The sequence below is a fragment of the Ptychodera flava genome, chromosome 12 (genome assembly GCF_041260155.1).
Source record: "Ptychodera flava strain L36383 chromosome 12, AS_Pfla_20210202, whole genome shotgun sequence".
Classification (NCBI taxonomy): domain Eukaryota; kingdom Metazoa; phylum Hemichordata; class Enteropneusta; family Ptychoderidae; genus Ptychodera; species Ptychodera flava.
Genome location: NC_091939.1, coordinates 13,662,793 through 13,689,850, shown reverse-complemented (window position 1 = coordinate 13,689,850; position 27,058 = coordinate 13,662,793). Strand labels below are relative to the sequence as shown.

Genomic DNA, 27,058 nt, shown 5'->3' with positions numbered 1-27,058 from the left:
CAAATTTTAAAACCCCTTATACCCTCAGGCAGTGTTCTTATATGTTGATCTCCATTCATGATATTGAACAATTCAGGTCCTTGAAATCAGTACAATGAAATTGGTCAGAGAAAGTTTAGTTTTCAGATCTTAGTTTCAGTTTGTTGAAATATGCGCTTAGTAAAAGATTCAACATACGGGTATATTAGTTTTTTGGCTCGATGCGGGGAGAGAGAGAGAGAGAGAGAGAGAGAGAGAGAGAGAGAGAGAGAGAGAGAGATTATACGTATGTTTCGAAAGAAACGTGCACGTACGGTAGTTCTCTTTCTGAGAGAATTGGTGGCCCTGAAAAGGGCCGTTTGGTATGTAGTGCATTGTAAGCACAGCTATCTCAGTTCTCAACCGCCGAATCCGTACAGTGTACGGCCCTGGTGTTTAAACGCCCGGACAACATCCATGGCAGTGACGGTCTTTCTGTGTGCATACTCAGTATAGGTGACGACATCACGGATGATATCGCTCAGGAAACTCGTTACCACATAGCGAACATGTTCGTAGATGGGATGAGAGATACGCTTCACACCGCCACGACGAGCCAAGCGACGAATGGCTGGATTGGTGACACCCTGGATGTTGTCGCGCAACACACAACGGTGCCTGGGCTTCATGACTACTTCGCCACGAGGTTTGGCGTTTCCTCCTTTCTTGCGTCGACGAGCCATTCTTCAAGATTTTGGATCCAAATGAAAAGCCCCTGGTAACATCATCGTTCTTATGGGCTTGTGGCGAACGTCATAACAAACACCATCTTCCCTCGATAATTGTGTGAATATAAGGTTACTTGTTTCATCTTTCTATTGGTGGAATTCAGGAGAGTTCCCTCCCAATCAGCGCCCTTCCTTCATACTTTTTTTCAGGCGGGATCCTATATAAATGAAGCTTGCGACGGGACGCTGCATACGTACACATGTGGAGTATAGAACCACCGTCCCTGGGTGGAGGGACGGGGATAGAACACATGTGGGTACAGGTTTATAGTATTCTCATTCTAAGGAAACAGTGCACTTTCAATATGTTTTCTGAACCAGTACAAGTAAACGGGAGACAAAGTACTGTTATCATTAGTTTTATAAAAAGAGGTATAGATGATATTCAACTTGTATAACCTGGGGATTTTCAAAATTTCCTTGTACTCGTTTGAAATATACGTCTGCCCAATTTGAAGATTTATTACAACAAGGAACCGCCATCGAAGTAAGAATGAAATTCAAATTGAGGACATACTGTATCTCTTTCAGTCCCTTTAAAACCCTCGAGAAAAACTGGTTTAATATAGATAGACAGTGCACATCATCAAAACTCCGTATTTTTACAGCCGCAAACTTTCCCAGCATTCCCCACTTTCCAAGTATGTTTAGTTCCAGTTCTGAAAACCTTGTCGTAAATCGTATTGACATGAGTCACAATCTGTATGTGCGCATGTCCAATGTTATTGTTGGTAGCTAAATTCTGTAGAGAATTCATTGGTCCACAACATTGCATTGCACACAATGCGTATGGGTGAGACCACCGCAAAAAAATATTTTTAAATCTTTATTAAAACTTATCTCATCGTTAGGTTTTGTGTTCACCAGGCTTAAATACTTTGCACTTCAACAAACTTTTTAGAGAAAATAAAAAATTGATTGTTTCACAGAACGAAAGCAATGACAATATTCAGTCTTTCACCACTTGTATCGGGAATAGTGCTTTTCGCGGTAGCCGGAAGACGAGCCCCATATGCGAAACTCGTCGATGCTTGAAAAGTGCATTCACTCGAGACATTTCTGGCATTTTTTTTCTGACACTGCAACTTGTACATTTAGCATCAAACTTTGAGTGGGGGGTTTCAATAATACACACATGGGAACAAATTCCTTCTCTTCGTGTAATTAAATTCTACTCAGTGTCGGAACATGACGGATGGCAGTTGAGTTGTGAATGCGTATGATCTGAAATCTCTGGACAATAATCTGATGATGAGGTATCCCCACGCAGACTCTGCGTCTCTATTCTGCCAATTTATCATTGACCAGGCTGCCCTTGTTAAGCAGCCATTTCCAGGGTCCACATTCTTAAATGTGTACTCGCGGGCTTTTCTTACATGCGGCCCGAATCGTATATGAGTATCCCTATGGCCTTCCCTAGGATGCTTTAGGACTGATCACTGTGGCTTGGCAAGGCAAGATTGACTTGCAGATTCTTCTACATTTCCATATATAAAAACAGTAAATATGAAGACTGTCTATAATTATTTTTAATTTTATAATATTTATTTCTTGTCTGACCACAGGGAACTCAGTCGACTGCTGTATGTTTTTTTGTTATTGCTTATAAATGCCAATCATGTTGTTTGTCGTTGGAAATAAATATAGAATTAAAACTTACAGGGATTCCTCAGCTAATTCATAATTGGGAGGTACTGAGTTAAGGGTCAAACGTCTGGAAAGGTGTGAAATGTCTCCTCTTTTATCAGGTCGGTTTTCTACGTGTTGCAAGTAGGTTCAGGGAAAAATTGGCGGTTATATTCTACCTTTCTACTGGTTGGGATTGATATAAATAATGCAATGAACGAACTCGTCACCGATTGCGTAAATAAATTATCAATTGAATATAAGCGGTAATACGGACATATAATTGGCCTTTGGTCGACTGCCTTTCACAGTTTGAAATCTATTGATATGCACTACCGTCTAGCTGTTCTTGTTTCTGTGAAAAAATAAATCACAGGCCGCTTTTCCAAAAGAATGTTGTTTAACATTTCTGCAAAAATACAGTGTAAGTCGACGCATCGTTGACAATCAAGCTGGTGATTAATCGAGTACAGGGACACAGAACCCATCCCTGGTTGGGACAGTACTTCGCCGACGTAGTCATTCGCGGATCGGTTGGTGCCATTAGGGACTCTTCAATTTTTACGGCCGGGGGAGGGGGGCAAAGTGTGACCGTAATTTTGGAATCTAAGAAGGGGTGGTCATCTCCTTTTACAAGCACTTAGGGAGTCACTGGCGAGTCACCACATTTTCAAAAATGCAAGGCCAGGACTGTCCTATTAAACATTTCATTTTATTCAAATTCTTTAACTTAATTGCAAATCACACCTATACAAATGCTTGTTAAATCAAAAATTAAAAATAACCGTCAGACAGGTATTTCGAGGTATCAAAAACGGAGGAGTGAGGGACATAGTGCGGGACACGCAAACTGTAATTTATGGCACTCTGAGGGACGTCCCGCACTGTGTAAAATAGGGACTCTGAGGGAACGTCCCGCAGAGAGTTAAAAACTGAACTCTGAGGGACGGGGGGGGGCAACGATGTGCATTGGTATAGCACAAAATCATGATCAGGCCCATGGAGATCAGGCTTACTAAACATTGCGCTGCAGGTCGCTGAAACTGCATGTACTACGTGAAAATTTATCGAAAGGCGTGTAGGTGAAGAGAGTTGCGTGTTCCCCGTGTTGGGGCTGTATGCTATGGCCAGCTTTCACGAAGGTGGGGACATTGTGTCCCAATTAGACTACTGGAAAAGTCAAAATTTCGATAAATAAACAGACAAATAAATAAATAAACAATTAGAGAACGAAAAATTTTCTCTGAACACAAGAAATGCACATGGACTTAAGGTAAGTAAATCATATCTAATGTTGGATAACTTTTACAATCGAATCACGGTTGCAAGTTTTGATACACTTGATATGATGTACAGCAATATCAGGGCATTTGAATGTTCCCTAATGTATATCAGTGTCACTGCCACATAATCACATATCAAATAGTTTTTTTTGTATTTCTTCAAGTACATCACGATATCGGCACCCTGACATGTACATAACGTCAAATAGTGTAAAGATTTATTTCACGTCTTAGTCGTACTAAAACTTGATTTTTCTTGTCGGTCATTACGCTCATGCCGTCGCTTTCGAAGCGGATAAAACTGCTCAAGAGAAACTGGGAGAAACTATAGGTGTCCGCTGCTACGCGCAAGGACGTTTACTTAAAAAGTTATAGCAGCGTTCTCAGCCTTGCTATCCCTCACCTTGACAGGATACTGAAGTTATGCCTCTGTGGCATGGGTACAGTAATCGACGATGACTGTGACAAATTATTAGTTTCTTGACTGCAGAAATATCTGAGTGTGCTTTTTTCTGAGAGGGCACTTAATTCACTTCCACAGAGCTGCTTGCTTTTAATGAACGATCATATTGCATCTCGCATTTCTGCCTCTGTCTGATCGTAGATTATCCCGTGATGTATCCACTCTCTAGAGTTTCAAACAGTTTTAAACAGTGATTCGTATTTCAACATTGCCACATCGTCTTTTGTGAGCCAGTACACTGACTTCATAGCTGCAATGATCGCTTTATCTGTTCATAATTTTAGATCCTCGAGAGCCTGTTGCCCAAAAAAATTACCGCAACGCAATTCCTCGATAGCTTTTGTAATCAGCAAGAGTCAAATGTTGAGCTGATGTTTAACACTGGAAGTTTACATAACCAGTTTTCTCTGTAAAATGTCCCTGTGTTGAGTCGTAGCTTGCAGAATCATCAGACATACTTGTCTTTCCTCAACCGATTTTTGTTAAGTTGATGCTGTGGCCTCATATCTGTCACCGAAATTTTTGCTTAGATGTTGACTCAGATCAACGGTAGATGTTATGATCGCGTTGGGACATTTGTTTGAAGAGTTGCTCCAAGCTGTACTCTGCTGGTTTTACCGTGTACTGTTTTCAATCAGGTTCTAACTAACATAGTAACAACGTGTATGCGGAAAAGAAATAGTACGCCTCTGGTTTGACGATAGTCCGATGTTCTCAGTACCCTTTTCTCATAACATGCACATGACTTCAAGTAAACAAAACGACATGACGATAAACCTTTCAGTCAAAATCACGTCAAAGCCTAGTCGAAGAAACCCGACAACAATGTCATATTTTATCAACCAAATTAGTGTCTTCGAGTGCCGTGGTTACACCGCAGAATTTGTCGGCACTTATCAATTTGCAACATTTTACGACGCCTTTCAGGGTTCCAGACAGCACAATACTAGTAAATTCGGGACAAATAATACAAATGTGTGTGTCTAACAACGTAGAAAGTGAGTCTGCATGTGCAACGTACACAAACGAGGACTACAATTTACTGCCTATCGATATCGATGGAGATATCGATTGTCTTTTTCACCGTGTCTATAAGCGGGTTGAGAGGTAGCCCTGCGTACTGTGCTGTGTGCTCCCGACGTTATACAGACTACATGTGAGAGGCCGTATAACGCCATGAACACACAGCATCGTACGCAGGGCTAAGGTTGAGTGACTGTGGTTGCTATGTCATAATCTGTTCACACGGGAAATTACGTCTCCAGACAGATTTTACGTACAAGCATTTCGATAAACTTCGAGGCACGATCCGCTTGTGATGTTATACCATTTCTCGCCATGACAGTGGTGGCAATCCAAGCGCCACATCAGGCAGGACATCGTGAAGCATGGGCTACATAGAAAGTTATATTTTCTTCTAATGATTTTGCTGAAATCGAAATAAACAAAATAAACGTTTGAAGCGATTTCCTGGTGTAGCTGCATCTTTCTTTTCACGTTCTGTTGGCAGGATTCAAAATGCCGACGACGCTGTTGGCGATCCATTGAAAACGAAAAAGCCAAACTGAAAAGTTACGCGTCAGCGCGTACCGGACCAATGCACATCGTTGGGGGCGCCCCGTCCCTCAGAGTCCAGTTTTTTCCCTCTGCGGGACGTTTGTACGGCGTTTATCTGACAAAACGTGCTTATCTGACAAAACTCTTTTTAGCAATACCCTGGGGAGTCACTTTAGCCAGCGCACTTCATGCGCGCGGTACATGATGTTGTGTACACGGAGTGTGCCAATCGAATTCTTCTAGACGAAGGATTTTGTTTCTGTAAACTACTCTCAAATTGTTGACATATAGTTTTTTTATTGTGGTTGTTCTTCCATCGGCCGGGCTCGCGCTCGCTCACTGCCCACTACAAAGTACTGTACGAGCCCATGGAGATAACTCCGTGTTGCAACATGTCGGTGCTTTTCTTATCATCCACTTGCATGTTTATTGAATATAATTTATGTACTTTAATGGCAAAATTAGCGATCGAGGAAGGTGATGAAAAACAAAAACAAAAGTACTCTGCTTGCCATTGCCGCATTGTGATGTGGTGATTTTGATACGCAGGCCCCCGGCCACCGTGAGAGCGCACGATCGAGACCTCATGTGACCTCGTGCCCTCTCCTCTACCCCTTAAGACAGCCTCTATGTGTTGATCGCGTGATTGATTGAGGTGCACGGCGATTTTATGCAATCAATAAAATTTACTGTATTTTTTAACTATTTTATGGCTATTCTGTGATGTTTGATATGATTTTAGACTGCTCTAATTAAGATTTCGTTTGTGTGTTTTAACAGACGAAGTATTGCGTGAGGGATTACTTTCCACAAATGAGTAAGGCTACAAGCAGTAATTAGTTATTTTTGTCAGATAAGCACGTTTTGTCAGATAAGCGCCGTACAGACGTTCCCTCAGAGTCCCATATTTTACACAGTGCGGGACGTCCCTCAGAGTGCGATAAATTGCAGTTTGCGTGTCCCGCACTATGTCCCTCACTCCTCCGTTTTTGATACCTCGAAATACCTCCATATTGTTTGTGTGTTAGTTTAGTTTGTTTTTTGGATTTTGTGTTTTTAAACACAGACGCGTCAAAATAAGACCTGACGGCGATCGTACACGGTTTCAAACCGCAGCATACGGTCTACTAATATACTCAGTGCGAATTGACGCTTGTTTCTGAACCCACTCCTTATTTCGTAGCTTGGGTCATTTTTTGAATATCAACAATGGGAAAAATTACGATTAAAGGTATCTATGGCAACAAAATGGAGAGATGATATTATGAGAATTCTTTCTCAACATTACATTCTGCTGGACTGCTAGATGACAGGAATTTTTGTACTTAATAAATCACGATTCCGCACAATAGCGTGAAATTGCACAGCCCTAACCTCTGGGATAAATTATTGCACTTTCGTAGAAGTAGAGTTCAGTCGAGGAGGGATATTATTGAATGTATGTCCTAGAACAGCGACTTTGTACAAGCCTACCACCCCTTTAATTGGTGTAGTTAGTTCCTTGTGTTATGCAAATATTCGCCATTTTGCAATGTACAATTGCGCAAATGTCCAATGGTTGAGCGTATCCTCGCTACATCAGGGAAACGTGTGTGCACGTTCGATAGGTACTTCTCCTCATTGACGCGGCAACTATCGTCCAAAATGTCTGGAAATTATGCGAATATTACAGCAGAAAGTCTGACAGGAAAGCTTAAAAAGGACCTGGAAGCAGATCATGTGGTAAGAAACGCGAAAGTTTGGCACGTACGGTGGGGGTTGTCGAACTTCCGGTTTTGTTTTGTGATATTTATGATTTGTGGAATTGCACTGTAATCTCTCTCTGTAATCAATATTATGTTTAATCACAGGGTGTTATCCATGATAAGAACTCAGGGATAGAGAGCAATACATTTATTTATTAATTATGATAATTAACAAACATATCACATATTTGTAACAAAAGCTTGAACACTGTCAGTGTGTACCATGCATAGCATATTTTTTTAGTCAATTTAGGTAAATAGCTTATGAGTTGCTTACGAGTTAATATAAATTATGAGCCTGAACTAGATGTATAATCGGGACACGGTCCGGGACCGCCATCACGACTATAAACCTCCTCGGTGATCGATAGCAATAACTGATGAGGGATAAAGGTTTGCAACTTTGAAATTCTATACAGAGCTAGACATAGTGAAATGTAGCTATGTATACACCCCTGTGATAAGGAGGAGGAACTGACAATTTGAAAAGTTCAGAGCTGTGTTTACAGTAAGGACTTTAAAATACTAGTAGAATACTAGACTCTTAGAGTGAGACAGCATTACTTTGCCTGCAGCCAAGGTCAACTGCATGTGCACTGAATCCTTCAATTTTTTTTGTCATCTTTTCCTGATTCAGACAGTTATTTTATGTTTTACAGGAAGTTACGGATATCAGTGACCCAGGCTGCGTTGGTGGCAAGTTTATAGTTCTTATTGTATCCAGTAAATTTGAGGGAAAACCTTTGGTTCAAAGGCACAGGTAGGTTTTTCCACTGGTTATCATTGCTTTGCAGCAGAACATGCAAAAAAGACCAATGTTAGAGGGGCATGGAATTTACAAGATTATTAGTTCTAACAAGACCTGTGAAATCTTTGCAAACCAATGTTTGCTGACAGTTTGATTCAGGCTAAAGAATGACCAGGTATACAAATCAGTCATTTTTAGACAAGTTTAGATGGACCTTTGTGTAGTGCTTCATCAACAGATCAAAGTCCAGAATATATAATGAAAAAGGTTGTGTCACCCACCAGTCCTAAATAAAACACCAGATGTGAGTTTGAAAATTATGCCATCTATGATCATCAATAATTTTGAAAGAAACTCATTAATCTACAGAGATTAAATGTGAATAAGATGTCAGTGACGAGTTATGACATATTCTGTGAGTGCCCTGTTTGCAATTTTAGTATTCTATACATTCTGCAGAGAAGTCCAGAAATTCCAGTAGGAATTTTAAGTCAGTTAACAAACAGATGTAGTTTCAGCCGAGGAGACTGCACACATCTTACATGTACCCAAAATTTGTTGAAATATCTCTGGTAGTCTTCAGATTGTATTCTTTGCTATTGGGAACCAGCCTTTTGACGGAATGAAATTTTCTCGTGCCAAATAGCAAATTTAAGCCCTACTGCTGTAATCTGGTTGTTCCTATTGTCATTAATGAAACAAATTTGAACTTGAATCATTGCTTGGAAACAGGAGTGGCAAAGTTAAGCCACTTGACGAAGGGGAAATTGTTAAGTTCCATTGGAAAGCTGCTCTGTTGACTTGGCTTGTTGGGGTTCAGAAGAGCGCCCTCAGTGTTCGAAACAAAGACGTTTCCAATAACAGCACAGTCGAGTCACTGTGTTTTGGTTTGCCACTTACACGCAAGTCTCTCACTCATCTTTCTTTCAGACTTGTGAACTCATTACTACAAGAAGAGCTTAAAGGTGACATCCATGCTTTGTCAATGAAGACACTTACACCTGAACAGTGGAAGAAACAACAACAGAGTTGATAATGGCAATATCATGTGATACAGGAACTATCTTATGCCCTCCTAGTTAATATGCAGTATTATTTTGAGTTTTTACTATAAATATAGCATGCTAGATCTCAACATGTATAAAAAACCATACACCTCTGATAATAAGAATCATGTATTTAACAATATGATCAAGTCATAAACAAAATGCTTTTAAGAGATATCATTATCAAACTTTTGATGTGAACTCTGGAGTGTGACAGTGTCCTCCAACTTTCACGATTTCAAAATCGTTTGAATTACAGAGTTAGTAAAATGCCCTCAATGGTCAAGCCCATCATTCAGAACAGCATATATGTAAAATTATTTTGAGTGAAAAACCATTCTAGTATGCAGTGCATCTGTCAGACTGGCTTAGATGCCCACACTGACGACCATCCTGCAAAGAAATGATCAGTGTATAGTTTGAATGTTTTGTGATTGTATTTTTAATCATTGTCTCTCCAAACTGTTTTACCACACATGTGTCTTCTTCTGATGTGGGTGTATGTGTTATGATCTTAGCATCCAAACTAGGACGTGCATTTCTTCATGTCTTCTGTGAGTGAAATTGGCAAACATTGTATGGACTCAGCAGCAAAGAACGAAAGCATCTTTTTTGTTGAGCACTTCCTAATCACTGGTGTACCTTTATTTTTTTAGACTGCAGTTATCAAATGATTTTTGTTTGCACAGTGAAAAATTAAGGGTTGACATCCACATCCATGAAGTGTGTGCTGGAAGATTTTGCAGGGTTTGTATGTTTTCTCATATGTACTGTACTTCCTGTTGTGGAAGATTGTACAACAATAGAAATTTCAGGCAGATGTTTCTAAACTGCTTCAGAATGATATCAATTCTCATGTAAACATAATGTATATGGGAAGGAGAGTTTAGTAAAATGATGAAAAAGTGATGAAAAAATTTCTACTCTTTCCACTCAAAGGGATTTTCAGTAAGGTTCTGCTGTATTTTTGAGACATTTTTGAAGTATGAAGACAATTATTTGAATATAAATAGCAATTCCCAAGTAATGACCTTTGTTTATCAAAATGAGTTGTGTTTTATACTGTGCCACAGCAGATATTTCACAGTAGTCCAAGCAATTGTTAGGAGTAAGTTCATTTGCAATTAGCAGTCACTTTTAGTTGATTATTGTAGAAGAAGAAACCTTTGAACTCCAGAATTAAACATACTTATCAGAAAGCTCACGTCTTTATTACCGGTATGTTACTCCAACACTGTTTATTGCTCAGGAAGATTCATGGATTATAAACATGTTCCTTTTCACATAAATGGATCTGAATGTGATGTCATATTTTTATTTGACTATCTCCTCCATGCAGCTGTCTTAGTCTAGCATTGGACTTCTTACATATTACTTGTCAAAGCATAAAAAGTAGAGGGGGAACTCTACTGTGTATGGTCAAATCAAATTGACAAACCCCATGTTTGAATGTTTCGGTGCATTGCACATTGTTTTTGGAGGACCAGGTGTACACGCAGTGAAACAGAAAGGTTAACAACAATGCTAACTTTTGATAATTGAAGGTTAAAAGACTTAAACTTCTGCTCAAAGATACCTCAATGAAACTTTCCCCTCTCTCTCACTAAATCAAAAATAAAAATCTGGTCACCATGCAAAGTTTAGATGTAGAGAAACAAATTACCAACAGTTCATCAATATTTGAGTGAAATTCAAAATGGCTGCCATTTCTATGTTAACTCTATCAAGAAAACTATATTTTCCATTTTTTTGAAAGCTAAGAAAGTGAAAATTTTTCTCACCCAAGTTTTGAGTTTTGTCAGTAGTTGATGATAAAAGAATTGTAAAATTCAAATATCTGTCCCCAAGGCTCAACGTAGAAAAGAACTTAATATAGTGGAAAACGTGTTATTCTTCTGCCAAATGTGGGTTTATTTATATAAGCTGTGATAACACAATGCTTTGCGTATAGGGAATGCGATGTCATAGTTAACAAATGAATTCTTGTCCCAACTAAGATTCAGTTGTCAACAATAACTTTTGACTTTAAAAACATAGAGGCTGTGTAGAAAAGTTGAGCAACAGGTATTACAACAGTCTGAACAAAAAATGCTGTTTAACACACACACACAAAATGGCAGGTTATGTTTCAAAAGGTAACTACCAATGGAACTTTACAGCTGGTATCTCCACATGGCAATCACAAGTTGACTTGCTACTAGTATGTAACACCAAGCTGTAAGGAGTCACAGAAAAAAGACCAAAAAAAATATAGAAACTTACAGCCATCTATTAGGTTCCTCAAAGACTGTCTTACAGCGTCATGTAAAAAAAATGTTATATTGTAGAATAAAGTGAACCAACCAACTGCATTATGTCTCATTGAGATTACTAATGTCAGTGTTGACATTTGTGCGTAAAGTTCTTGAACTTTTGAAAGATGGACCATTACTATTGATGCATCTGTATTCAATACACCAAATTTTGTATAATATCCAAAAATGTCCAGCTGTGTTACTTTGGAATAATACTGAATGCTCTTGAAGAAGTGATATCACTAAGAGAGTGGGTATAGTGAACAGCATGGCAGTGAAAACTTGCTCATTGAAGCAGAATATTCTGTTGCAAAAAATCTTGTTTCTATTTATTTACTGAACATCTGTGCTAACCATATCACATCAGTTCTAACAATGACTTCCATTTCTTTTGATTAATCAAGTGCATCCTGATGCCAAGTATTTAAACAGGGACTTTTCAGTTTTCGGTGGCAAGATTCATACTCAGTTGCAATGAGCTAAAAGTTGGTTCCTCCACCACTTTATTTTTAGCTCATATTTGGTTTTGTATATAAATACCAAAAAGAGCTTATATGATGAGTCGGTGGCGTCTGTATGTATGTGCTGATGTATGTCCGGCACACACAAAGGCTCCCTACCGCCAAAGCTACCATCTCAGTATTTGGTGTACAGGTAGATGCAGGGGTTGAGATGTGGTGTTGTTCAAATGAACATGTCAGTGTCAAAAATATGCAAATGAGGTAAGAAAAGGGGGAATCCTGCGATTGTGCAGGAATGGTGGCAGTAACTGAAACAGCCCACACATCTGAATAAGAGGTTTTTGACCTTTAACCTATTTGTCTGCAGGGTACCTATAATGTGTCAGAGTGGTGGCAGTAACTGAAACAGCTAATTGGTCATTTCCTGTCATTGTTTATGAACTGTGACATATTAACAGACCTGCTCAAATCATAGACAGTAGAGAGGGGGATGACTGTCTATGCTCAAACTGAGAGGGACTAATGTTGCTAATGTTAACCTCCAGTACCTAAAGTTTCAGACCTTATTTACTTTTGCCATTCATTATTTTTCTGGTTTAAATATTTCTTGTTCTTTTTCTGCTTGTACTGTGCAGAAATCATTGTCATAAAATCAACGTAGAATTTTCCTGCACTGAACAACAGATAGAAACAACACGTATTGTCACTGTGGTATGTACCAATTCTGATCAAATTTGAGCGACACCGTATAATTGCGGTATTTTTTACATTATTTCGTGAGATCTAATAATTGAATTTTTGAAAGGCATGGACAAAGTGTTACAGACTTGGTCATTTACACCAGCTGATTTTGTAATAAGTGTCTGTCTGTTGGTTTTAATTAAACCTGAAAAAGATAAATTTCAAATTCGTGCTTTGTCATTATTGTGAACAAAAATTGACAAGATCATCTGTCGAAGGATGTTACATCAAATCATGGCAATAAACGCAACTGTGGAAAGAGAAATTTTTCAGGATTTCTTTTTGCAATCAAATATGTTCTCCACATAGACCACAGCTTGTATCTGCCAGGAAGTGCACTCCAGCCTGGGCCACCCCTGGCAGGGTTCTGTGTGTTCATTTGCGAGCGCCATCAACGTTTCAAAATTGAAATCCTTCCACAGAACTCTGGGATCGATGTGTGGACCAATATGGCGGTAGGTCTGAAATGTTGACACTTCACTGTTAACCAGAGTTTAGTCACTTTGCGCTCGATTACTGAGAATCGTAAACACGCGTACGGATACCTCCACTCCGTCTCAGGCAATTCACGGAAGGACTGACATTCAACATCGAACGGTAATGGCTTCTGAACACAGAACGGTAAGTTCGAAAGTTTTGACTTATCCCATATTCGCAGAGCGTTGAATGTTCAGATGTTCAGGGAATTTGGCCAAGTTGTGGGTGTGATCAGCGTTTCCGGATAATCACTAACGGTTTAGATGCTCCAGAAAAATCGTGTGTTCGCGCGTTAAGTTTACAGGAAGGGTGTTATCTTACTACATCTAGGTCTCTTAACATTTGGAATGGAGTTTGTATTTTTTGCAAATTGGCTGAGCCTCGCCCATGTTATTGAAACTGCCGTCTGATTTGAAATACAGTACTTATCCACTCGATCGAACAGTTCGCGAGTGGCTGTCCCAGTGGGAGATCTTCTCGACGCCCAACATGTATTCGGTCGTTGGTCATTCTTAAACCTTCTGAGTAATATTTCACCTTATTTTGCATGAAATCGATGTCTATATTTGGTGTCAATGAACTTCGTTTGAACATGCCAATCAAACTGGCTGGAGTCAACATCGTTTGCTTGGGTATACAGAAAGTGATATGGAATATATATCCACGCGGAAGAAATGATGGCTGGCCAGTGTCACCTTACATACAAACAACTAATTGTAGGATAGTCCTTCGTTTTCGAGGTGGAGTTGCCTGATCATGTACTATCAAGATGATAGATTACACAACTGGTTGCCAATGCCAGTACTAGAAGTAGAATTTTGATTCTTCCATGGCGTCAGTTATGGAGAAAACCTGTCGGAAAATGTGGACACAGTTACTTGCTAGTACATCTATAATGTTGTAGGTAATTTGTTTCGAAACTCTGACAGAGTAGACGGAACTGTTGACCTAGTTACATTTGTCGACGATAACACACTGTCAATATTTTACCCTAAATCCTGGCATCTTTACAACACAGTCATGCCAATAATCAATTTACAACCGTTGAATCATACCAGAGCAGTGTATCAGTATCTCTGTCGCAGTTGTAGGTGGTGTTTAAGCAGGTCTCATCAGAGTATTAGGTCTATGTCATTTTAAGGGGAAAAATGAGAGTGCATTATCTTTTGATTGATAAAACAACAAAAGTCAACTTAAATTACAGAAATTTCTTATCTAACTTTTGACATAACATTCATATCATGCCATTGGTATTCTACAGTAAACATTAGTAACCTTGATTTTTACACACCCACCATGCTGCTTCACAAACAAAGAGAAATTGTTGACAGAGAGTCATATTGTCTATGTCATTTCCCATTTGATTTCGAAAATAATTAGACAGAGGAAAAATTCTGCAATTGTTATGCAAATTAGGGGCATGCAGTTGGTTGAATCACTTCAGATGAATATTTTCACTGTAAAACTGTTCACAGATCTCATGATTAGGGTCACTGGGTTTTCCGATTCTGATTCAGTTTCCTGCAGTTATCGAATCTGCGGTGCACAAAAAAGTGAAAATGTCAATGCATGGTGACCTTTTGAAGCCTACTTCCCTGCCGACAAAGGAAAGCTAATGAATTGAAACAATACAGCCATATCAATAGCTTTTGAGCCTTTCTTACCCCATAATCTAGAGATCTGTTCACCTTGAATGTGTGACCATCCCTGTAAAAAGTCAGCCTTGTCCAACGAACAAGGTTATGTTCATCTGCTTATACTCTGACCTTCATCAGTGTTGTTTTTATAATAGCAGGCAGGTTCCTCAACTTTGCTTCTACCTCCATGATAATCAAATATTTTATCAAGAATTTAAAAATATTTAACTAGAGATGGGATTATATATTTAGTAACATGAGATCTGGTACCACCACTGTTGATTTTTTAAAACTCTAGAAGAGTGAATTTGCAATCCTACTGCTTTGTCAGAGCAAATGTATGCTAATTGGATCAAATCATAACAATTTATACGTGGCTGACAAAGTAGCCCTCTAGATGTAAAGTAAATCTTATTTCGCCGTTTTCATTCTATGGATTGTTTCCACCTGTTTGGAGAAATGTATCGCTGTAGTCTTATGAATTTGTGATGTTTTCCAGAGCGATCACTTTAGCTCTTTCATTCTGTAAACATCCATGAGAGAGAAAATGCATGAATAATGTGTAACTCGATCCAGAATTACTAACTGTGAAGGCAAAATGAGACTATGAAAGTCAATAGGGTACAGGAAATGTCTTGTGTGTGACCTCATGACATCAGGTATTCTGTTTTCCATGATATACACAGTTCACCAATCCAGAGCAGTCTGGCTATGTGGGATTTGCAAACCTACCGAACCAAGTACACAGGAAATCAGTAAAGAAAGGATTTGAATTCACCTTAATGGTCGTTGGTAAGTGTGTACTATATCAGAAAGCGATAAAATTCATTAACATCCTTCCGTGTAGCATTTTTCACTGTCACTGTAAGGTATAGTAAATTTATTGAGAGTATGACTATAAGTTCACATTGAAATATAATATAATATACAGCTACTTTTGTTATGGTTTTGATGGACCCCCTGTTCAGGGTCAGGTTAGGCCCCATAAAATAAATATTCTTGGACGCTTAGATGTGTGAAGAACCCAGACACTCATATTTTGTAATCATTGTGCAATTTGCAAAAGTGTATTTGCTCTTCAGCATTCCTAACTTAATCACAGTGTAAAGGATATTTTAGTTAATCAGTGACCACACAGAGCCTCCACAAATCAACCAGATATTCATTCATTTATCCTGGCAAAAAGTAAATAAATAGTGAGCACTTTAACAGTGTGGGGTAATTTAAACCATCTTTAAAAGTGAAATTTTTGTATGAATGTCTGTTTATATCCATGATAGTCCAAAAATTTCATAACCCTCATCCTGTAAAGTTCATATTTCACCATCAGGTAAAGTTGTTTGAAACTAGTGAAGCACAACGTGGCCGAAATTTTAACAAAAACATTGAACATTTTAAGGCCCTAAAAAACATTGATTGCTGTAACAAGTCACGCCAATAGGGTAAAAATACATGTGATTTTGGCTCAATACTGCCTTTACTGACTTGGCTGATGGGGAAGTGATAATGTCTGGAAAAAATGGTTAAAACTAAAAGTATTAGGTGTAAGTCTGGCATTTCTAAAAAAGTATTTCCATCCAGACTATTGATAGGCATTGAACGGACTACTCACCAAATGAAAAGCAATGTGGGAAGGATTTCCATTTGGATTCCAAGGTCATAGAAAATTGCAAATTCTTTCAATTAAGGTTAAACCTGACAATGGTGAAATGTGACTTCTCAAGCCAGGACGAAAATGTTTGACTCTCTTTACTTCAATCAATTTTAGGAGAATCTGGTCTTGGAAAATCCACACTGGTCAACAGTTTATTTTTAACCGATTTGTATCCAGAAAGATGTATTCCCGGAGCAGCAGGTAAGAGACAGGTGTATATTGTAGGATAAGAAATATCCGAATGAAGGAATATAAAGTCTGCTACATGTATTTGAATGCAGTGTTTAGGCGTAAAATGTTTTCAATGCTATACCATATGTTCACTCTGGATAACCTAAAGGGGGTAATTTTTGTAACATTGTGTGGGCTAGAATAGACAGATTTTCATATTATTTAAATATTTTTTAGTTACAAATATTTCCACACTGTAAACATCTCTATGAAATACTTCGGTCTGGTGTGTACTTATTTTCAGATGAGGGGTAGTACTCACTGTGTGAGCTAGTATCATAGAACATTTATAAAATGCTACAGAATAGATGTTATACTACTGCATCAAAATGTATACACGTAGCTAGTAGGAGATACTATTGCAGTAGTTGGACATATAACATAGACATTATACCGGTGTTTCAAAATTTATGCATGTAGTAGATACTATCGCAGTAATTTGACATATTTACTGTCATAATAAATGATGGCGTTTTCATATTTGCTGGGTCATTTTTGTGAAAAGAAATTGAATCATATTTGCTGATGATAAATATGTGAACACAGTATGTAAATGTTATATTATTCTATTTGTATAGCTGGGAGACCTTCACCGTTTTTTTTTTTTCAATTTCTCATATTATAGAGAAAATTGACAAGACGGTATCTATCGATGCATCCACTGTAGAGATAGAAGAAAGAGGTGTGAAACTACGCTTGACTGTCGTTGACACTCCGGGATATGGCGATGCAATCAATAACATAGACTGGTAAGAACATTTATGTTTCAAGGTACTGGGTCATCTGAATTTATGATGGAAAATCAGTGATTTTAAATTAGGGGGGGTCTGTGCAAAAACATGGCACCACCAGAAGTACATGGTGCTATATTGTTCCATAAGTCAACAAGGTGATATAGCTGTTTTGCTATAGATGGATGGATGTTGCAATTTTTGCATGGGCTAAATACATTGAACAGATGACCAAACTTATATTCAAAGCAAAACTGGTATTGTCTATTGCATTAAGATGGCCAAAGACATTTCATTGATTTCAGGCTTTAAATATAATTTCAGTATGTGCATGATAATGTAGCCATCACATGCATCTTGAGTGCATACCGCATCATCCTCATGTGAACACACATACACATGCCACACCAAATGTCATTGCTAGCATTAGAGAACAAATGGTACATGAATAAGCATTATTACATGTGGTTCAGCAGGGAGAGAATACCTGGAACATCAGTTACATTTACAGACTTGCAGAGTCTTCAAAAAAATACACTCTGATATTAAAATTGTGGGCATTATGTCCACACCCTTTTGAGATTTCTGAACTCTGAGTTAATTCAGGAATTTCTTGAAACTCCCTTGAGTCAGCTGCATACAACCTAGCAATATGTACGACACGTAAAATTTTCTTTGGTCCGAGGGAACACTCTATAAGTCAGTAATGCATCATATTGGCTGAGAGGGCACACCGTTTGCCTGTATGCCGTTGACACTTAGTTTTTGGTCATGACATCTTGGTATAAATCTAAATTATTTCTCTCAGTTTTCAGCCGATAATCCGCTACATTGATGACCAGTTTGAGCGGTACCTGCAAGATGAGAGTGGTCTAAACAGACGTAACATTGTTGATAACAGAGTCCATTGCTGCTTCTATTTCATTTCACCTACAGGACACGGGTAAGCAACAAAACTACCCAAGTTTCATAATTTTAGCTTTAGCAAGATGATACAGAAACACTGTGATGTGTGCCATGACTGGAATGTCTCAGTCATTCATGTATGTGTAGTTGTCATCAACAATCCATCCCTATCTCATAGTGTTCAATACCCAGCCATGTCATTTACAAAACAGTTGGGACGTACCAAGCCATGATATTAGGGTATTCCTGTACCAAGCTGTGTATTAGGGGTATTCCTTGAAAACAGATACTTTGATTACGTGACCCAGTGAATGCTGTCAGACACTGACGAGTCAAGACATGGCTTTGATGGTCAGAAAACCAGGAATGACAGTTTCAATTGGAAACTGACAAGTTACACAATACAGAATGTGCAAGATCAAAGAAGGCATCATGGGAGAAATGACAAGTTACTTTCTTGAGTTAAAAGGGAAAGTTCTGTGAGAAACTTGTCACAAACATACAGGGGCAAGAACATAATTTGGTAGACACATGCAACATTGGCATTGATCACTAGGAACCTCCTGAGTCGTCAGTGTTAGGGTTCAGGACAGAGTACACATCTAGAACCCTCCCAGAAAAACCCATCAACTGGTATTCAAAGGTTTGTTTCCCCGGTTCTGTACCCTTGCCATTCCAAGTTACCATTTCTCACAACTTTCATACCGTTTCTCTCCACAGACTGAAGCCCTTAGACGTAGAATTCATGAAAGCGTTACACCACAAAGTCAATGTCGTGCCAGTGATAGCCAAATCAGACACCCTCACCAGGAAAGAAGTCATGAAGCTTAAGGCCAAGGTAAGTACTCCACTTCTATCTGTATCTCACTTGATATTGCAGGGTTTTAAAAACTGGTGAGTGTAAAATCACAGTGCAAAATGGTGGACACATGAACACAAGTCCATGATAATTTTGTTTGGTACGTTAAAATAGTAAATTACAAAGCATTGTGCTGCCAGTCATCCATATACAGTGAAGTTGGTTCGCTCTGCTAGCTGTGTGACCTTCAGGAACAGTGGCTCAGAGGAAATAAAGTGGTCACATGTAACAACTAAAACTGTCCATTTCAGGGTTACCATTTGACCCCTAATTTGAACCCAAACTCTGGGCCCTCTGTAAGTCTAAAGTAGACCTCCTCAAAACTTCAATTGGGTTATTCCTATCTTCAGAATTTAAGCTCAAAGTGTGAGTATCGAGTGTGTGATAGTACAGTGAGAATCAGATCATGTAGGTCAGGCACTGTATCGTAACAAAACCTGTTTTAATTTAGCAGAATGAGAATTCTAAGAAGGGGAAGTGATACTACTGCTGAACTTTATTGCATGCATGCTGTTTGTGATTGTTGTATAATTGATCTTACTACGTCCAGTGTTTGTAGATTATGGATGGGTTCGTTCAAATTGTTAATAAAGGTCAGAGTCTAGCTATTTTCCCCTTCCACATTTGTGTCCGGCCGGTATGGTCCTAGTTACCCTCATTTGGAGATGCAAAGTACTTTTGCTTTGAAGAATGTTTTTGTCTATCAAGGTGAACTGAACCAGCTTGAAACGTGTAAATGTTACACTCTAACATTTTGGTTGTTTTCATTCACAGATCGTCAGTGAAATAGAGAAACACGGAATTTCCACCTACAGAATCCCAGACTGTGACTCTGATGAGGACGAAGATTTCAAAGAACAGAACAGGCAGTTGAAGGTCAGTCATGAACTTCAAGAAATAAACTAGTCTTCCTAACGAAAACAATCTTAACAAGCATCATATTTCAACTGACCTTGGCTTTCTTCAAAAGTGAAAGTTGCCCAAAGAATTGTAGTTTCTGTGCAAACAAATGAGTAGGCACCAATGTTCCTTCGTGTACAGGTTTTACCCGTCTCCTGCCAAGTTCAAATGTCACCATCAGGTCAAGTTAATTAAATCAGTGAGGATTAACATGTCCCATATGTTGGATTTTAATAAAGACTTTAACATTTGAAGGCCCCTGAAAACATGGATAGTGTGACATGATTTCTAGAGACTATTTTGCTACAGCGTAGCATGTTCAAGACTAAAAGGTGTACGATTTTGCTGAATATCATATTTTATTGACCTGGCAGATGGGGAAGTGCTACTGTCTGGCAGGAATACGGATAATGAAATATTACATCGGTAGTAAAGAAAACCATATTTAACCAATATCGTATTTCAATTAACCTTGAATTTATTCAAAAGCGAAAGTTGCCTGTTGAGTTATGCATTCTACATAAACAAATGGAAAGGCATCAACCTTGTCCCAGTACAAGCTAACATATTACATGGAAAATGAAATTTATCTACAGCATTAACAAAGGGTATTGGCCGGCTGTGAAAAATGATGCATCTGTCTGCCAAAATCTTCACAAACAGAAACAATTCTTTGGTACTTTTCCAAGCTGCTTGGATGATTTTACATTGCAGCTTTGACTTGTAGTGACTGGTGAAGCCGTACATACATGCGTCTATATTCATCCATTTTATGCATAGCAGCATGAAGTCATCAGTGTATTGTAACATTTTAAATATTTCCTTCCAGGACGGTATGCCATTTGCCGTGTGTGGGTCTAGTCAGCTGATAGAGGTCAGAGGTCGCAAGGTCAGAGGTCGGCTGTACCCTTGGGGCGTTGTTGAAGGTATGCATACCATTCCAGTACTAAAATAGAGTCTCTAACACTTCCATGTACAGTGAAACAATATATCAGGCATTCTGCTTAAACAACAGAAATTTCACATGAAACTCTGAAGTGTATTTGATCGACCATCTAAATAATTCTCACCGTTTGATCTGTGAAGAGAAATTATTACAGATATTTAATGGGAAAATTAGTAACCTGGCAGACACGTTTGTGTAAGGTAGTGTATTAAAGTATTCAGAGAGAGGGATGGCAAAAGCTTTGAAAGCTAGATTCCAGAATGTGTTTCATCTTTCACCAGACAGAATTAGATTTGGGATGGTGAGTTTTATAATAATAAAAGTTGTTGATAGATTTTTTAAAAGCCAAGGGTTACTAGATCACGGTCATACATATAGAAAATTTATTCCGGAATGTAGGTGCATTTCAAATTAAGGATGTGGTATACAGAGGCATGTTGTTGTTCAAGTCAAGTTCATCCTATCTACTGTAAAGATCTTGCCAAAAGTGTTTTTCTAAAAGTCTGCACTTAGAGACAGAATATGATAGATTGGTTGAGTGGGTCCATGTACACTTGTACAATAGAAATAAATTCCACGTTGTAGTGTTGACTTGAGGTGTGTCACAGCTTTTGCATGGCATTTGAATATTAGACTCCCCTCCAAGCGTTTTCCTCATTCTAATAAAAATACTCCATTCAGATTTAATTTTTTATACAAATGAAAAAGCAAGGAACTCTCCATTTGGTTTTGAAATCATGCCAAAAAAAAGCTTGAACTTCCCCTGTGACATGATAAGATTTATTTTTTTCAATTTGAGTCTCAGTTTAAAGTAAAAAGTCATGGTCACCTACACAACACATTGTATTATTGAATTCATGTCAACAAAATTTCAAAACATTTCCTGATATTCTGAACTTGCTTGTCCTTTGGACGGTAATGACCAATTAAAGTCCGATGTTCATGCTTTCATTGAAAGAGACTTTTAAAAAATTGAGTTACCTCTCAGTGACTCAATTCCAGTGCCTGCTTGTGGGTGGACTGTATTTATTGAAGACACCACACAAGTTGTACATGGAAATCTTTCATGAAGTGCATTTGGCAATAAACTTAAACACAGATTTTGAATACAGAAATTTGCCATTTACATTTTCAGGTTTTATAAAAGGTGTATGTAACAAGTGTCCATTTGGTGCAATGCATGAACTTATGAGAGAGAGAGTGAATGAGAGCAAAGCTTGTATACATATCATTATTTTACAAAAGGTTACATAAGTCCCATTGAGTAGCCGCTGAATGGTGCCTGGTTCTTTTATTTGAAGAAAAGGCAGATTGAATGAAATTGTCAATTCGGGAAAAGAAAACCTCCAAGTTGCATTTAAATCTTTTTTTCTGCACTCTTTTGAAGCGTTCCAGCTTACACACGCTGGCACAAATGAATAATGTGTCGGATTAACAAAAAAGTTGACTCAAAACTGCGACACTGGCTGGCAGTGGAGCTGCAACTGAGAATAGGCCTAAAGTCAACCAGGGCGTACTGCCGTTAATTTTCTCTCAACGTGCAGATGACATATTAATAGAATGATGCTCTTATCAAATTAATAGAATCTCAAGGCGAAAAAAAAATGTGATGTTTTTGAGGAAAGACACCTCATCTATGACAGTATACAAGTCATTTCCTCATATTCAAAATTGGCTCGTGTGGTTTCTGTTGATAAACTTTCTGTTTCCTTCTGTTACAGTTGAAAACCCAGATCACTGTGACTTTATCAAGCTGCGTTCCATGTTAATGTGAGTATTTATGAATACTGCTACAATCTACTTTGATGCCCCACATATTTGATAGTCCATATATTGTCTGCTTTTATGTCATGTCTCTGTCTTGTCTCTTGCATAGTGATCTAACACTCAACACTAGCATGTCATCCAGGGTTATCAAGTCTATCCATGCTTAAAAAGAAAGATATCAATTTCTGACATATAATAGGAAGATTTTGGTTCATCTACTGTTGGAAAAAATGCACAATTTTACATGTACCCCTTCATGGCCTGAAATTGTCATTGGTTTGAAAAATTTGGAGCATATACATGTATCTGTCCATAACAAAATACTATTGGTCCACTACCATCTTTGGTAAAGTAACTAAAGCATTTATTTGTGTCTGTGAGAAAAATAAAGTTATGTCTTTATGTGCTATTAGAATTATTATTCATCGACATGATGTATGGTCTGACAAATTAATCTGGAAATTTCTGTTGTTGACTAAACTGTTAGATAATTTATGCATGGTAAAATCTCATTCGTTGTAGCAAGACAGCTGTTGAGTCTTAGTAAGTGGGAAGGTCAAGATCATAAATCCCAAGGGGAACTCTGTGTCATATTCATATTTAATAAGCAGTATTCTGTGGCATACATTCCCAAGGGGAACTCTGTGTCATATTCATATTTAATAAGCAGTATTCTGTGGCATACATTCTGTACTAAAATTAACAAAGATCTAAATCACGAAAATGCCAATGTACATTTGTGTCACCTAATTCCTACTCCAATTAGGACTATGTTGTTATATTTTCCAGTACACACATGCAGGACTTGCAAGAAGTGACCCAAGACGTCCACTATGAAAACTTCAGATCTGAGAAGCTGGCCAGGTCTGGCGGTTCCAAACCATTCAAACCGTAAGTAGACAAATCTGTTCCATGAGAATGCAAAGTCAAAAACCATTTTCCTTACATCTGACATGCAGTACATAAACAAGGAAGTAAGCTTTGTAAAGTGTCTTTCAATGCTGGCACTGTACATAGTTTCCAACAAGTTGACTGTTACTGGCCAAGCAAACATGAACTTTTCCACAAGGATCAAATTTGACACATATAATTCAACTTATGCTTTCAATGAAGCATGCACCAGCCATGCATAAGTTAATGAGAGAAACAGTAATCAAAAATCCACTTCTCTTATCAAGAATATACATTACTTACTTATGTTTGCAAATTGTCAAATTTTTGCAAAATGCACAAAGTTTCCTTGCAACTTGGGACGAATTGCCAAATCCAGCAATCCAAAATCACTCCGGATTTAGCCCCCAGGGCTGATTGAAGGTTACATCACTCTTTCTGTTTGTTGAACAAATGTCTTGACAGTTCATCTCATCAACAGATGTGTCAATAGAATGTACCCAGTACAACCAAAAATTCTCACTACACTCTCTAAATCCTGAAAATGTACTGTTAATGTAGAAATATGGTCCTGTAAATCTTTGTGAAATAATTCTTCAAGGGGGAGTGTGTGTGGTAAGATTGTATGAACAAATTTCGAACTCTCCAAGAGGTGTTTTTCAACTAGATTCAGTACAAGTCATGTTAGTATGAGAGATTCCAATGTAAAAAGGAGGAAGCCAGTGGCTCTTTGTCCAGGGCAAGTCAAGCTTATAAGACTTCAACAATATGGTAACAGAGGCTTTGCTATCTTTCTGTGCCTGTTCCATCCATGCATGTCCCACCGCTTTTCAACTTCCTCTGATATCCCAGGTTTGATTTTGTCCAGACTTGGCATGAAGCCCACCCAATGCTTGATTTATCACCGACATCAATGTGTTGCCTGCACAGGGCAGGTGGGCTGTCTTCAGCCTTGTTCAGTATTGTACATAATGGAGAAAAACTGTCACTGCGTATCAGTGAAAAGTATGTACCATGCAGTGTTATAAATTTCCAGTGGTATTGCTTTGGATTCATCCCTTGCCTTTGGAGGAAAAAGCTATGGAAAATTCAACCATCAGGGGAATAGGTCATTGCTATTCTTTCAATCTGCTGCTACAATTTCTCAAACTTTAAAATTAACTTCCTATGACAATTTGGCCATTTGCTGATCAGAAATGATTTTCAGGTTGGTACATGAGGCTTCACTGTGGAATCAATTGTTGAACACATAGTATGAAGAAGTAAATGCACTCAGTAGGGGAATGTATGGCAGGGGGATATACAGCAGGGGAATATACGGCAGGGGAATATACTGCAGGGGAATATACGGCAGGGGAATATACGGCAGGGGAATATACGGCAGGGGAATGTATGGCAAGGGAATATATGGCAGGGGAATGTACGGCAAAAGAATATATGGCAAGGGAATATACGGCAGGGGAATGTACAGCAAAGGAGTATATGGCAGGGGAATATACGGCAGGGGAATGTACAGCAAAGGAATATATGGCAGGGGAATGTATGGCAAAGGAATATATGGCAGGGGAATATACGGCAGGGGAAAATACAGCAGGGGAATATATGGCAGGGGAATGTACGGCAGGGGAATGTACGGCAAAGGAATATATGGCAGGGGAATGCACAGCAGGGGAATATATGCCAGGGGAATATATGGCAGGGGAATATACGGCAAAGGAATGTATGGCAGGGGAATGCACAGCAGGGGAAGATATAGCAGGGAAATATATGGCAAGGGAATATATGGCAGGGGAATGTACGGCAAAGAAATATATGGCAGGGGAATATACAGACGGGGAATATACGGCAGGGGAATGTACAGCAAAGGAATATATGACGGGAATATATGGCAAGGGAATATAATGCAGGGGAATATATGGCAGGGAAATGTACGGCAAAGGAATATATGGCAGGGGAATATATGGCAGGGGAATGTACGGCAAAGGAGTATATGGCAGGGGAATATACAGTAATCATGAAAATTTTACTTTGCAAGTTGGAAATTGCTGATCACCAAATCAAAGGCTGAAAATGTTTTTGTGCAGTAAACTTGATTTGGTATTTTGCAAATTGCAGTCAACAGTATTCTAATGCTTTGTTCACCACAGTGTCAATGTAATAATATTTGAAAACTGGTGATTTCACTCAATGTACCGCCATGGCAATTGTATTTGTCTTTCTGTGTATTTTCTTAAGGAAACTGAAGAGAGAGGACAGTCATGACCAGATGTCAGAAAAGGACAAGATACTTCTAGAAAAGGAAGCTGAGGTGAGATCGAATTTATAAACTTTCAGTTTGAAACCCTTTCATCACAATAATTTAGCCCAGACCCATCATTTTTAGCTACTATGGTAATGTATCTGTTTACAGGGAAAGCAGGGATAGGTCAAAAATTTAAGGTTTTGAAATCAAAACCCATGTTCACATCATCTAGTATATTTAATTTTTTCCCAACAGTATTGAATATTGGTATTGGAGTTTGACCTGACTTTTTCTGTCCAAAATGATATTTTCGTGATTGTCGTAGGACTACTCTGACAAAAAATCTAAAATTCAACATATTTGTTTGTAGAAAACTGAATGTTCCACTAATGGCATTTGCATTTACCATCAGTTGTCACCCTGAGTGAAAAACCTGTTCATTGACATCACTGGATAAAAAATTATTTGATATTCAGATGAATGAGCTGCGTGTTTTGACTTTTTGTTTGTCGGTCTCTGCCTGAATTCATGTGCTGATGATATTGATATTTGTCTCTTCACAGCTGAAACGTATGCAAGAAATGTTGGCTAAGATGCAACAACAGATGAAACAGCAAGGAGGGGAAGTCACATCCCATAAGATATAGGACTAGCAGTCAAGAGTGAGTACCTCAGCAGGTGTTTTAAAGTTTCGGTATCTCTGAATCCCTCATGAGAATTCTCCAAGCACATTGCCAGTTATGCCTATCAACAATTAATCTGTGTCGATTGCATGATCCTGCTATTAACTATTGTAGTGTCATTGATAAACAAACTCATCAAAAGAGAATTTAGAGTGTGCGTCCGCCAGAGATATCGAGGAAAATCAGAAGTGGCAAAGACACCATTTTGTTTGTATAAAACAACGTCTGAGCAATCACCTCAGAGAATGCATTCTACCCTTCCACAATCAAGTGGGGGCTTATGTGCAGCATCTCGGAAGCTGGTATCCAATTTGTTGGTTGAATAATCGCAATCATACCAATCCATAATCCAATAACACTAGGTCAAAATTTGTAAGACAATAGTTGTAAACATAGACACAAAATCGCACAGAACAGACAGTAA

General features: G+C 38.5%; 3 protein-coding genes across 4 annotated transcripts in view; 2 read left to right on the top strand and 1 right to left on the bottom strand.

Moving 5' to 3' along the window:
• Positions 1–377: 377 nt before the first annotated feature.
• On the bottom strand, positions 378–701 carry LOC139146051 (histone H4-like). Its single transcript, XM_070717498.1, has one exon. It carries the CDS (start codon positions 699–701, stop codon positions 378–380), a length of 324 nt encoding a protein of 107 aa, XP_070573599.1.
• A 6,492-nt stretch (positions 702–7,193) lies between these two features.
• LOC139145072 (bolA-like protein 2) lies at positions 7,194–10,413 on the top strand. The gene is made up of 3 exons (XM_070716014.1): positions 7,194–7,397; positions 8,080–8,180; positions 9,099–10,413. The coding sequence occupies exons 1-3, from the start codon at positions 7,230–7,232 to the stop codon at positions 9,199–9,201; spliced, it is 372 nt and encodes a 123-aa protein (XP_070572115.1). The 5' UTR covers positions 7,194–7,229; the 3' UTR covers positions 9,202–10,413.
• Positions 10,414–13,111: 2,698 nt separating this feature from the next.
• Positions 13,112–27,058, top strand: part of LOC139145138 (septin-2-like) — a 31,551-nt gene continuing 17,604 nt past the window's right edge. The window contains exons 1-12 of one of the 2 annotated variants that reach the window (XM_070716108.1): positions 13,112–13,331; positions 15,511–15,616; positions 16,593–16,679; positions 17,335–17,458; positions 18,249–18,383; positions 19,067–19,184; positions 19,980–20,081; positions 20,935–21,031; positions 22,773–22,821; positions 23,608–23,709; positions 25,945–26,017; positions 26,515–26,613. In XM_070716108.1, the coding sequence (XP_070572209.1) occupies positions 13,311–13,331; positions 15,511–15,616; positions 16,593–16,679; positions 17,335–17,458; positions 18,249–18,383; positions 19,067–19,184; positions 19,980–20,081; positions 20,935–21,031; positions 22,773–22,821; positions 23,608–23,709; positions 25,945–26,017; positions 26,515–26,598 (1,098 nt within the window). In that variant the 5' untranslated portion in view covers positions 13,112–13,310 and the 3' untranslated portion in view covers positions 26,599–26,613. The remainder of the gene's footprint in view (positions 13,332–15,510; positions 15,617–16,592; positions 16,680–17,334; positions 17,459–18,248; positions 18,384–19,066; positions 19,185–19,979; positions 20,082–20,934; positions 21,032–22,772; positions 22,822–23,607; positions 23,710–25,944; positions 26,018–26,514; positions 26,614–27,058) is intronic. The other variant, XM_070716109.1, reaches the window with a different exon arrangement.